General features: G+C 41.0%; 2 protein-coding genes and 1 long non-coding RNA gene across 3 annotated transcripts in view; 2 read left to right on the top strand and 1 right to left on the bottom strand.

Annotated features, from left to right (window-relative positions):
- Positions 1 to 12,503, top strand: part of LOC145448107 (lipase maturation factor 2-like) — a 105,578-nt gene that overhangs the window by 64,238 nt on the left and 28,837 nt on the right. The gene's annotated exons all lie outside the window — the stretch shown is intronic.
- LOC145448122 (protein yippee-like 3) overlaps positions 1 to 12,503 on the top strand; it is an 80,849-nt gene that overhangs the window by 64,247 nt on the left and 4,099 nt on the right. Inside the window, exons 2-3 of the mRNA XM_080326449.1 lie at positions 12,015 to 12,229; positions 12,338 to 12,381. Of these exons, the coding sequence (XP_080182575.1) occupies positions 12,125 to 12,229; positions 12,338 to 12,381 (149 nt within the window). The 5' untranslated portion in view covers positions 12,015 to 12,124. The remainder of the gene's footprint in view (positions 1 to 12,014; positions 12,230 to 12,337; positions 12,382 to 12,503) is intronic.
- On the bottom strand, positions 6,113 to 11,186 carry LOC145448124 (uncharacterized). The gene is made up of 2 exons (XR_013917814.1): positions 9,718 to 11,186; positions 6,113 to 8,335 (listed from the first exon to the last, which is right to left on the bottom strand). It is a non-coding gene; the product is annotated as an uncharacterized LOC145448124 (long non-coding RNA).

Below are 12,503 nucleotides of genomic sequence, written 5' to 3'. Positions count from 1 at the left end.
CGATACTAGCTAAAAGACCATCTATACGTAAACCTTGATCGTGTGGGAAGCCCTAAGCCATTGTATCTCAATCCTTTTTAGACATGCCCCCTTTATGATACTGAAAAATTCCGCGCCCCGTTATCGTCATATCATAATGCTATCATAATATCATATCCATAATAATGCTAGCAACCCCATCGGATTTGATGGCATGGAAGGTTACGAATGTTGATGACAGAATTCTATAATATGAATTCCCGATTATACACAGCAGCGCAATAACTATAACTTTGAAATGAAGGAAAATCGCGCGAAAAATATACAGTTGACAGCAGCTTCGCGCCCCCTTCAGATAATTTCACGCCCCCCCCCCCCCCAGTTTCAGAACTACTGCCCTAAGCGTTTTCTAAGCGTTTCGGTCTCGGTAGTGTTTGGACCATTGTACGTCAATTTCATCATTTCAAAATGTTTTCTTAGTTTTTGTCCGAAATCTCAAATCAAGTCGCGGGCCGCGTGTTGGTAACCCCTGCGATACAGAGAATTGCGTGATTTTTAAGCTTGTTTGTGAATGTATATAGTGTGTGCTTATAAGTAACCACTAACCATAACTCTATTTTATTCAAATCACTCTTAGCTCAATAGTCAGACTATGTAGTATGTACTAATTGGCGTCACGCGAGTAAGCGATATATATAATAATCCCAGTCGTTCTGGACATCATCTCCTGCGTGAGTGGTGCTCGTGATGCAGATCCTGTTTGGGAAAAGCAAGGTTGACCTGATTGAAGATCAAGACTTCCAGTACTTCTCATATATTATCATTAGGGCAAGTTTTTGCAACTTTTTTTATAACTTCCGGCAGCTTCCTAAATACTCATAAGTTATGTAGTATGGTGTGTTAAGCTGTTTGGAGGAATCTTATATTGCAACTTTTCATCATTTTTTCATGCAACTATTTGCAACACTTTTCGATTTTTCATGCAACTTTTTGCAAGTTTATTTTTGAACAGCTTCTTGGAGGTACAGAACTTCAATATACAATTGAATAGTATATTCATATTGAAATGAGCCCGAATATTTTCGGCTGACACTCGATTGTTGATATACAAAGTTCTTTTGAATTCTCTACTAGTTGCTGACGATTACCCCTGACGAGTGTCAGCCGAAAATATTCGCGCTCATTTAAATATGAATATACTAGGGCCTATTCAAGTTTTTTTTTCGATTTTTTATGCAACTTGAAATATTTGGCACTATATGTAGCCTACATAGATCGTTTGATTATTTCACTGTCGTTTAAATTTGAGGTCATTTCTGATTTGATTTGCATTCAGTCTAAAATTAATTCTCACTGGGTCAATTTGTTCAGGTTATTGATTTTGTTGAAGTCGCCAACGTTGAGTTTCGCTACAGTGCGTTGGATACTGAACCATTCGAGTATCTCATACCCTAATATTTTTTAAGGAACTTGTCCATAAATGCAACTCTTTAGTGCAAGTTTTGTCAACATTAAATGCAACTTTTTACTGCAACGTTTGTGAAAAATAAGTGCAACACTCCACGGATTTGACTGCAGAGAAAACTTCCTACTTACCCCCACCCAATAGCAACCTAACTAAGAGATCTATCGACTACTCGGGACCTATCATCTGGTATGCATTACCACCACATATCCGTGAATTGCCTTATAATAGATTCAAAAAAGCCCTATCACCTCTTGTCGTTACACTAACACTGTTGCCCTACCTCGCCCAGACATTGCTTCATTGATCATTTGCCACCATTGTTTAATTTTTTTTTCTATTTTCCTTTAACTAAACATTTCTTTACAGCCAGACTGTTCAGAGTCAAGTGTACCTGTTTGATGCTGGTGTGATCAGACTAGATGACCTTCACGGTCTTATCGATCATTCCTATCTAATACCGAATACTGTGCACGCATATTTTCTGTACCACCATCACTGCCGTTTGTTATGTATTTTGGTTCGATGAAAATAAAGACTCTCTCTCCCCTATTTTTCATGGTGCTGATTTGAAAAACACTACACGTATTGCTGGAATGTATTTGCCTCTCAACATTTTTGTGAAGTGGGTCATGTAATACTGTACAGTACAGTGTACAGCACAGGTACACTCTATAGCCAGGAATGAAATATGTAATGCGAATATTCAGAATCATCCTCTCTGGCCGCATGAAAATCTCTTCCGGGCCTATGCCCTCCCCTTTACCGAGTAACTATGACAACAAGGAAAGCAGCGCTCATTTACTACGCAAAGGACATATTTGGTTGTAATAATATAGCTATTTGCTATACACAGGGGCGAAACAGCACATGGCCAGGCCCATCGATTATGTTAGTCTCTGGCCCCCATAGGGTGACCTTGATCAACCAAACTTCTGAGGGTCTTCGCCCCCAGACCACCCGTTCCACTGCTATTCGACTTCCAGAATTATTTGTTGTAGTATAGGACGAGACCACGTGTGTGTTTCCTATAATCGCGCGAAGAAATTCTGAAATTCATGATTGCATTTTATCAATTATGTTTGCAATTGCATCTCTTTTGGATCCTTTTTCAGCTCACGTGATCAGATTAACCGTGAGAGCTGGAAAATGTGGTGTCTTCGAAAAGTTGGAGCATGCTAATGATGTACGATCATTATTTATTAAACATCTTATCAGGGAAATATATATACCTGCATCTTATACGGGGGTCCGTTGTTATTACTTACTCTGTTGAATAATGTTATTTTGTGGTCTCCCGTCTGCTATATAGTCAGATAAGATTCGAAGCGCCCAATATTAACTAAAAGAAAAAGCCTTTCGTGAGATGCATAGGCTGACATTTCTTGCTTCATAATGTTCTCATATTGCCATTTAGGCGCTGATATGAATAATTGACAATTGGGCTTATCTATAGACGTATCAAGGTCTTGGCCAACATGCGGCGGTCATTTTCGGCCAAGACCGCCGATGTTTGGGCAGCACATTTTGCGGAGTCTCATGTTGGTCGAAACTCTATGTGTCTTTGAGAGTGGTGGCACAGTAATGCCCGCCTGAAATGCCTATTTTTATAAATTAAATTCGATTGTCTTTTGGGGTTGGATAGACATAATAAAATCAAGACGTGTAGCGAAAGTAAATCGCGTGAAGTGCAAAGAAAATTTACAAGTTCAATAATTCTACCAAAAAGTAGTCCATCATTTCTGTATATTTACGAAATAATTTTGGGCCTCCTTCGAGCTCATATCCCCTCCCTAATTGGGGGATTTGGAATGCGGCGGTTACGGCCCTGGCTATACGGAAGGAATCGACGCGATGGCATGAATGGTTCAGTAACATACCCAATAGGCCCGGTTAACGTTATATCGCAATGGACAGGCGATATAGCCTAACGCTAGATGAATAATAATGTTCGAATCACAATTCACAGGATGGCGGAATCAGAAGGCAGGCGTCACAAGCAGGACCGTAACTGCTGCACTCCAAACCCCCAATTGTAGGGGGCCCGAGCTAGAAGGGGGCCAAAATTGTTTCGTGAATTAACAAAAATTAAAGAGTATTTTTTGGAAATTTATGCAAATTTTAAAAAAATTTGCGCCCTGCGCGCGAATTAATGTTGCCAAAGTTCTGATTATCGGGTACCATTCCCCCAACAAAATTTCGCATGATTTATAGAAATGGGCACTTCGGCGTCGGTCATTACGCACCAAGACAAATGAAGTTATAGGCCATATAACAGGCGACTCCGAGAAGGGGGCCAGAACGATCAGCAGCGAGAAGACCTAAGCAGAAAAGGAATGCCCTTGTACCTACCGAAAACTTCGATATATATACATATATGTTTGATTGTCCATAGGTGCCCAAATGGCTGGCACCGAATGTTTCTGTCCTGGCGATCTGAACCCCACGGGACAAATGCCATCCCGCAGGGAAAAATTATTTGCCAGTAAAGAAATACCAATTTGAAATCGTGTGCGTCCTTTAGTTCAATACGATTTGGCGATTTCAATATCTTTTGACTTAGCAGATATAGAAGGTCACGAAATAGCATCATAACGAAGTCATTATAGCAACGGGTCCGACCGAAGATGTGTTAATTACTATTTAGGGGTCCTACCGTTTCCAACACATCTCACTCAGCGGTAAATCTGATTACGTGAGCAGAGAGAGGATAAACAGCTGATAGCAGTATATGCAATTCCCGATCATATTGACCGATTCAATCATGAATTATAGATTTTTTTCGCGCTTAGCGCGAATAGACGAGAAAGGGTGACTCACTAAAAAGTACATGAATTGTAGTTGATAAGTATCGACAAAAGCGTATAGGCTAAGGGGGGTCGGGGGGCGAAGCTCCCAGAAATTCGGTTTATCACCCTATGGGGGGCCCAAGACCAACGTTTGGGGGGGGGCTGACGAAGCGCTGTTACGGTCCTGGTCACATGATTGGTTTGACTTAGTGAAAGTGAAGTAGAGGTACGTCCGATGCGTTTTAAAAGTTTTATCCTGTATATTCATGCAGGAAACAGCGGTTTCAGAAATGCAGACTTTGTCGAATTAGTCAACATTGCTATACTCACATCAGAGGTGGTCAGTAACGAAGTACTTCTACTTTTTGGAAGTAGTCAAGTAGTTCCCCTCTACTTCTTGTACTTACTCAAGTTGATCTGATTTTCTATACTTCTACTTCGTAATATTTTGTGATCTACTTACTTACTTTTCGCTATTTTCAGTTTGTCAAGTAGAAGTAGTTTAATCCCCCAATACGGAAAGATAGCCTAAGGAATTTTGGAGCTGTTTAAACCGAGAACCAACATTTAATATTCATAAAAGTCAAGTAAAGCCTAGAAATTTTGTTGCGCTTCGCGCACTGTAGTTATGGAGTGACATATCTGTTTTCACGAAAGTATCAGTGAATATAATTTAGGTACCGGATTGCTTATGGTTCCGCTCACACCGCATTGTCGCCCATATCAAATATTTCATCACAGCGAGCGAGCAAGTTGACCTTTTTTTTAGTCAACCGACCTAGCAGTGGGAAAAATTCACCGTTTAAATTTATTTTCCGCTTTCTAGAAGTGTTATTTGTATTTCACTTTCAATTTCGAGTATGATACTCGGAGTATCATACTTTGAGCTCCAATTACTTTCAATTCTTTTGTCTGCAGAACATACATGTTGAAGCATATTGCCTCTATTTTCCGAAAATAAAGCTACACTAAATATAAATTTTACGATCCACAATATTTGTTATTAACGCATACTAACTGCGCAAAGTGTTGAAACCGTATCCGATATACAACTTCTCCGTATTGCTCATCACCAAAAGTTGATGCCTTATAATATGGGGTAGGGCGCCATGCCATGATATTCTTTAAAACGGAGTCTTCTAGTAAACAAAGGGTTAGTACCGCATTTTCATATCAATACTATAATTTGCATCTCATGATGCGAAAAAATGCTTGTTCTGTCAAAAATTGATACCTCCTGGATGCATCAATACGAATCAAGCTCTCTGCACCTTCCCCATAGCTCAATTTGCAGCTTTTGACAGTCCATGCGAACGAATTAAGACTGTTTTCAAAACTACTTACTTACTTGAGTAGATTCAAAGTCAGTCAATTCTACTTCTACTTCAAGTAGTTATATGTGCCTCAGGTAAGAAGTACTTCTACTCGTACTTGAGTAGATTTTTATCGTCGCTACTTCTATTTCTACTTGAGTAGCTATCATGACTACATTGGCCACCTCTGATTCACATACAGGTAGACGTAATGCCCTAAGTTTCGGCTTGACTATATAGATTTGTAAGTCATGTCAAAACTACACCAAGTAGAAGTAGAAAAAGATTGATCAAAGAGTACTTGAGTATGTAATAGAGTAGAACTGGTAGAGGCATAGCTTTAGTCGTCAATAGAAGGTGGCTATACTTTCGAAAATGAAACATGTATCTTCGCAACAAACGTAAAATGACAAATTACAGTAGCAATGAGTACAATTTGCAGAAATATATTCAAACACGGCAATGCAGAAAAAAGATATTGCATCCGGTTGTTTCGCTCATAAAAGTTAAGGAAATCTATCCAGCCTTGAGTATTAGAAGAATCAAGTTTTACTTGCTTCAAAAACTTCTCAGTAGAAGGGGATTTATTTGAAATCATATCTACACGAGTAGTAATAATAATCCATTATCATCAGATTACATTTCCATCTGGTGAAGACACATACAATGTACAATGCGATAAGACACAATGCGATGTGATGGACAGATAGAGAGGGGATGCCGAACGACCAGTCGCGGTCTCTCAAGTTGGTTCCCGATCCGATGTCACGGCTCTTTTTGAATTCCGTGGCTCTGTCTTGCTCTTTCCATTCCTTTTGATTGCGTTCTTTCATCACGCGGGGGAAGAGGATCCCAGATAACCCTACGACACGGAATCGAACCAGGGCCATCCGGGTAGCATGAGTTTACCATCATCACTATGCGCTAACGTGCAAGTAGAGGTAGGCCTGATTCGTTACTGACCAATGACCTGACCATCTCTGTAGAAATGACGCATTCTGATACAAGCATATAGCTCAATTCATTTCGATTTAGAAATCATTTCGTCATTTCAAAACACCACAATATTGTGATAAGGGTCGCAATGTAGCATTGAAACTGATAGGTAAACTCTATTTGAAGGCGACCATCCGACGTAGTCGGGTACAACAAAGAGCTACAAGCTACATGTGTTATTTGACCGTGTTCCGTTATTGAATTTGATTACGCCGAGAGAGGAATGTAACAACTCAACAACAACTTTGAATTTTACTTTTGTACACTTGTACACTTGTACAGTGTACACAGCATTTTCATTCAAGTTACGCATTACGAGCATCGAACCAAAGAACTCAGTAGGATTACCGTGAAGTAGCCTATACGATAGGCCTGTTTGTTCCGTAGCCCAAAACTGTAAATATGTGATTCATTCGTGGTGTATGTGCCGGAAATAGAACAACAACATTTCACGTCATCGAAAAAGTCCGTCCGTGGCTACGTGACGAGCCATTTTCTGTGATGTCACGTATCGAATAGTTTTTAACATGTAGGCTATGGTGAGTTGCACTAGTAATCACGAAACTGGATCGTGTTGGAAAGACTAGCAGTATAGTAGGTTGTTGTTCCGATTTTGGTATGATAGCATAGTTTCAGGAATACCGTAGTTCTATTAGATTACTAACATGTGCCTCCGTTTAGTAATGTGCAGTCGAATGAAGCGCAGCCTCGCATGACAAGGTTTTGTAACAGGACTACCACAACACTTCTTTGGCGAAATAATCACGTAGCGTAGAGCTATTTGTACAGAATTCTCTATCACTCCAATTACGTAAATATTCACACCATACGATCAAGTTATTCTTGATGTTAAATTATAGTCGGGTCGGCTAAATAATATAGATTTAACGTATGAAATATGAAGGGAAGGTAATTATGAAACGATCAAGTACGAGAATTGTAGCGCTAAGAATATTTATTAAATGAGCTTGTCGACAAGTTGTCTTTTTGGATTGTCCGGCTGCAGATATAAACAGTTTACTATAATCATCCGATTTTTTTAATTTAAAAAATGGTATTTAGTGCAAGTATGACATCACAATATTATCTCGACGCATACTTGCGAGCGTTTTATGGCTGCGCTCATGAGTCATGACAGTGTCTATCAATCTAAAGTTCGAGACGTAATCGCTAGATTCTAGATATTGACCGTGGTTGCATCATCGCCTAGTTTAGTGGATTCCGAATGTACCAGAGGTGACCGCAATTTTCACACCAAGATTTATGGCACCCGCGAAGATGTCTCCTGCGGAGTGAAATTTTAACAGCCTCTTCTCTACTTCGCCTACAGGCCAAGGTGGGTGTCTGATTTCAAAGACTGCTCCAACTCCTCCAAGTCGTTTCGACACCTTCCTATCTTTTCATTGTATCGCAGTTTTGTGGAGTTTTGAAATGATGAAAATATCAATAAACTGATACTGATACTGATACTGAATACTGATACGTTACGTGGACCCCTGATTACAGCGGAATACCCAATTGCCCAATTGCACTATACGCATTCACAAGCTACTTACAATTGTTGTACAATTTATCATATTGGTCGTAGTATCAAGATTTTGCAACAATATATTATAGGGTTTTAGCGTAATTAGTGTTGTAAGAACATATTTTGACAAGGCAAAGCATTGACAGTATTTCTATAGGAGGATCATTGATTGACAGAATTGTACAAAATCCTGTGTCAGGGGATCGTGGTCGCATTTAGGACTTACATTACATCACAATTATAGAATGGTTGATAGAGGGGATGTCTTAGAAAATTTTGGACACAAAATCAGTGATGATGCACATCCGGTTTTTATTATTCAGCATATTGCACGATGTTATTTCTTGGATTGTCGGCGTATTGTCAAAATTTACGGGAATCGCCCAAACGTAACAGAAAAACCTCCAAGTCAACCTGAATCGTAATAAGCATAAAGAAAATTTTAAAATTGAATTAAAATCTCTCAAATATTTGGTAACCACTTCCTTGATTCAAATTGCATATTGCCACGGTAATTTTATTTTGTGTACTGTCGCATTATTATTGATTTACAGCTGTGTGCGGCCGTTATGTCCAGAGGTTGGCCACCCTTGGCCTAATCGAAATAAAGATGAGCAAGGCTGCAATAGTACAACGTACAGGGAATGCTAAATACGAATCGGGGCACAGTGATTCTCAAATCGTACCCCAAGAATCCCTTGTCTCGCCTACGCAATTGTGTACACAGCGCTATTTATAAGCATCCCGCAGGGAGTACCAAGTCAAAAGGACTGAGCTGTCGCAGCGGCTTCCTCGAAAATCATTATAGACAGATATCGCAAGCGGAACACATGCTAACTCCACCCTGTTCTACCACAAAAGGAACCGATAGAGAAGCATCTGCTTACGACTTCACGCGAGAAATGTAATTTACAACTTGCGTACAGCTGATATGAACAACTTGTTCTGAAACGTAAACTTATTTACTGTCATAGTTAGTCATCGGTCCATTTTAATGCGGCTCAGGTAGACCCCAGTACACCCCATTCGAATGGGACACCCTTTTTAAGTGTTGGTATTCGCTGGGGTGTATGATACACCCGGTTGAAGAGCCCTGTCGATCAAGATAGCGTAATGGTTAAGCGTCCGGCTTCTTGATCGGTAGGCCGTGGGTTCGATTCCCGGCCGGGTCAGACCAAAGACCTGATTAGTAACACTGGTATCCATGGCTTCCCTGCTTGGCGCTCATGCATTACTGGGATAGCATGGAGGGGTGGTGCATGACTTAGAAAGTCGTAACGGCTATATCTGCACTTCCTTGTCCAGCGGCATATGCACATCATGCACTCATGGTATGCATATGCGCTGATCGTGTGTATGTATATCATGAGTCGGTGTATATGCCGCAAAAACATCAAGGACAAAAATAAACTACGTCCTTTCCTTTCCTTTCCTTCCTTTCCTGTTCTAGGCTACTACGATTTGACTTCGTTAATCGGTATATCGGTGTGTTTAAACAGGCATATTGATTGAGTCAGTAGTGTCACTTCGGGAATACGGGAGGGACTAACGATTGCACGCACTGCTCTATAATAATTTTTGGTATGTTTCAACCTGCGATACCTCGTGTTTTCCCATCCCTCAGCGTGTTCTGAGCTATTGTATCACGCCGCCAGTCACCTCTGCTGTTTTTCATCAAGACAGAGTAATCGCATGTCGCATCATGAGCAATTTAATCATATGGACAATAAACGCCCAGGTCTGTAGTAAAGACGTATATTTGTCTCACCAAACCTGGAACAATGGAGCATCAACTAAAAATATTGAAGGTCTGGATTATCATAGACCTTCGAGATGGCTGTAACGGATCCTAGCGTAAGATTCCTTAAATTTCCGAGGAACTATAACTGCAGCAAGTTGAAAAAATAGTATTAATGTGTTTCCGTCCGGTTGCCATGCGCTAAGAGATCGCGCACAAAGTGGAATTTCCGCGGCTATTCTCGATCCAATCATCATTATTGTCAGTCAAGTCAGCTGTGCTCGTATACCGAAAGCAATTGTATTATTTTCGTACTTTCCGATTATGTTATTGTGTGGCGTAAGTGGTAATGTGGAATTCATACGTTCGTTTCAGTAAATAAAATTACGGAATGCGTGTAATTGAGTATGATGATATCTGGTGAGTGTCATCACACTGGAAGATTACTCTCTGGCCATGTATGGAATCGGTGTCCTGTGCTCACACAATTCTTTATTTTTATTTTTTGAACTTTTTTTATGAAATCACTTTAACTTGGAGAATCATTGCTGCTTACCTGTCATATTAGGCAAAACGTACCGAGATTCCAGTAGGGCTCTCTAGTTCAAGGCACTGGGAATGTTCTTGACATACATCCCTCCCTCGATACTGTCAGTTAACGGCGCAGTTTCACTGCGCGTTCTCACGCCATTTTTGCTTATTCGTTGGCGGTTGCGTTCGGTATCAGAACAGGTTAGCGCCATCGAATAATGTTTATGACAAATCGGATCCGACTGTAGTACAGCGCTGTGTTTTCATCGCGTTTTATGCATCACCCACATTTAGAAGTACATGATTCATCCCGTAATTTAGCTTGTTACTCGCCGGCAAGCCCCGATTGCAAGACCGAAGAGGGTAGTTGATCATTCTACCATAGATCCTATCATATCTGCATTGGATATCAATCACTACTAATACGAGTTCGTTCGCTTTATTGATAACAGGGATATCAAGAAGTTCTACATATCCCTGTATTGATAATAATAACAGTTCAACTGCCAGCAATGTCAAAGTTACCCGCTGCGCACGTAATTTCAGTAACATTCACTGTGTGTGAAATGTGAATCCATCGCGTTCGTCTTGCTTACCACCACCAGTCGCCGTTTGTTTACTTGTGTCTCAGCCTTTCCTACGGGGAACAGCTGACCGTTAAAGAGACGAATAAAAACACTCGCCTTTGTAACCGCATTGCCGACGGCGATTTGACAAAGGCTGCGCGCCGTGATGCGAAGCCGAGTGGAGGAAAAAGCCAGTCGGAGGTAGTGGGTGTGCGGGAGGCGGGCTTGGAACGCTTTATTTACAACAGATGTGAGAAGAGTCGGTAGAAAAACGCGCTCCGCATGAATATCAACAAAGAAACCAGGCTCGGCCGTTCTCGGTAAACGAGCAGACGTGACGTAGGCAGATCAACCAACCCACTCTGTATATTGTCGCTTCACTGGTTTGTTTTCAACGCGATGGTCTTCGAGCCGCGTGCCGTGAGCTGCGCAACGCTACCGCGAGGGGGAAATGCATCTGCAGGACGCTGCTTGTTGTATTCAAATGCCAAGTCAGGTTTAAATAACCCCGCATGTAACTTATTCAATAACGGCTGTGTGTAAGCTTACGCTTTGTTTACTAGCAAAATCCTGATCTCGTGCGTTGGCTAGGTAAATGTTATGAGGAAGGCAGGACAATAAATAAAGTTGGCATGCCTTCTACACTGAAATCTCCCCAGTATTTTACCGCATGCATGACGCCTGCGGTGCGATATATATCTCATGACTGAGTTATTCAATCCAGATGTCAGAAAAACGCATGGTATGACAGCATGGACATGAGCATTTAATGGTGAAAGGAAGCAGTGTCATTGCTGTAACGTGATACTTCAGCAATATTGTTTGTGCAAAGCTGTAGAGCAGTTATGACGTAGAATGTACAGTACTTCCTCGGTTGCATGCGGCAGGAAGCTGACAGTTGGCCGGACGAACAGCTGGCCAAGTGTTTTACTAGATTCCTCATATCTTGGTCGTTTTTTAATGAGTTAACGATGCGCTGCAATATGCCTCGACGCGGACTGAAGGAACATTCCTATTAACCATATGTCGACGGTGCGACCGATCGATACGAAGACGTTGATGGCTTGTGGTGTGATCTTATCATCGAGTATCTATCCGTTTATTGCAGAGAACCGAGTAGACCTAGACTAGGGTATATACTCTTTCACTGAAGCAATTCCATTGCTGATACGGAACAATCTTCGTTCGTTAGCATCCTGTGTACGCTCGGCATTCCGAAATGGTGAAAACGTTCCAGGCATACTTAGGACCCGAATGTCAAAGAAAATACAGCTGTGTGCACTGCAGAGCACATCTCGCCAGGCATGATGACCTCATTTCCAAGGTAAGCTATCCTATAAAAGTGTGCATCTGTCTGTAGAAACGTTTCGCAGTGCTCCTTGTAACGCGTGATTGAAATATCCTAATAACGTATTGCTTTTTCTGATTTCAGTCGTTTCAAGGCAGTCAGGGAAGAGCTTATCTTTTCAATTCCGTGTAAGTATGAATGTCTTGAAAAGTTCACTATGATATTACAATCGGATTACATGCAATTTTGCCGTCCTGTATCTACGTGATTGATATCTGACGTGGGGCTTGTAATAAGTGTCTGCTCCTGC

This window comes from Botryllus schlosseri, chromosome 10, assembly GCF_051294905.1.
Source record: "Botryllus schlosseri isolate E-star chromosome 10, Bs_hap1, whole genome shotgun sequence".
Classification (NCBI taxonomy): Eukaryota; Metazoa; Chordata; class Ascidiacea; order Stolidobranchia; family Styelidae; genus Botryllus; species Botryllus schlosseri.
This window is presented reverse-complemented; position numbering and strand designations above follow the sequence as displayed.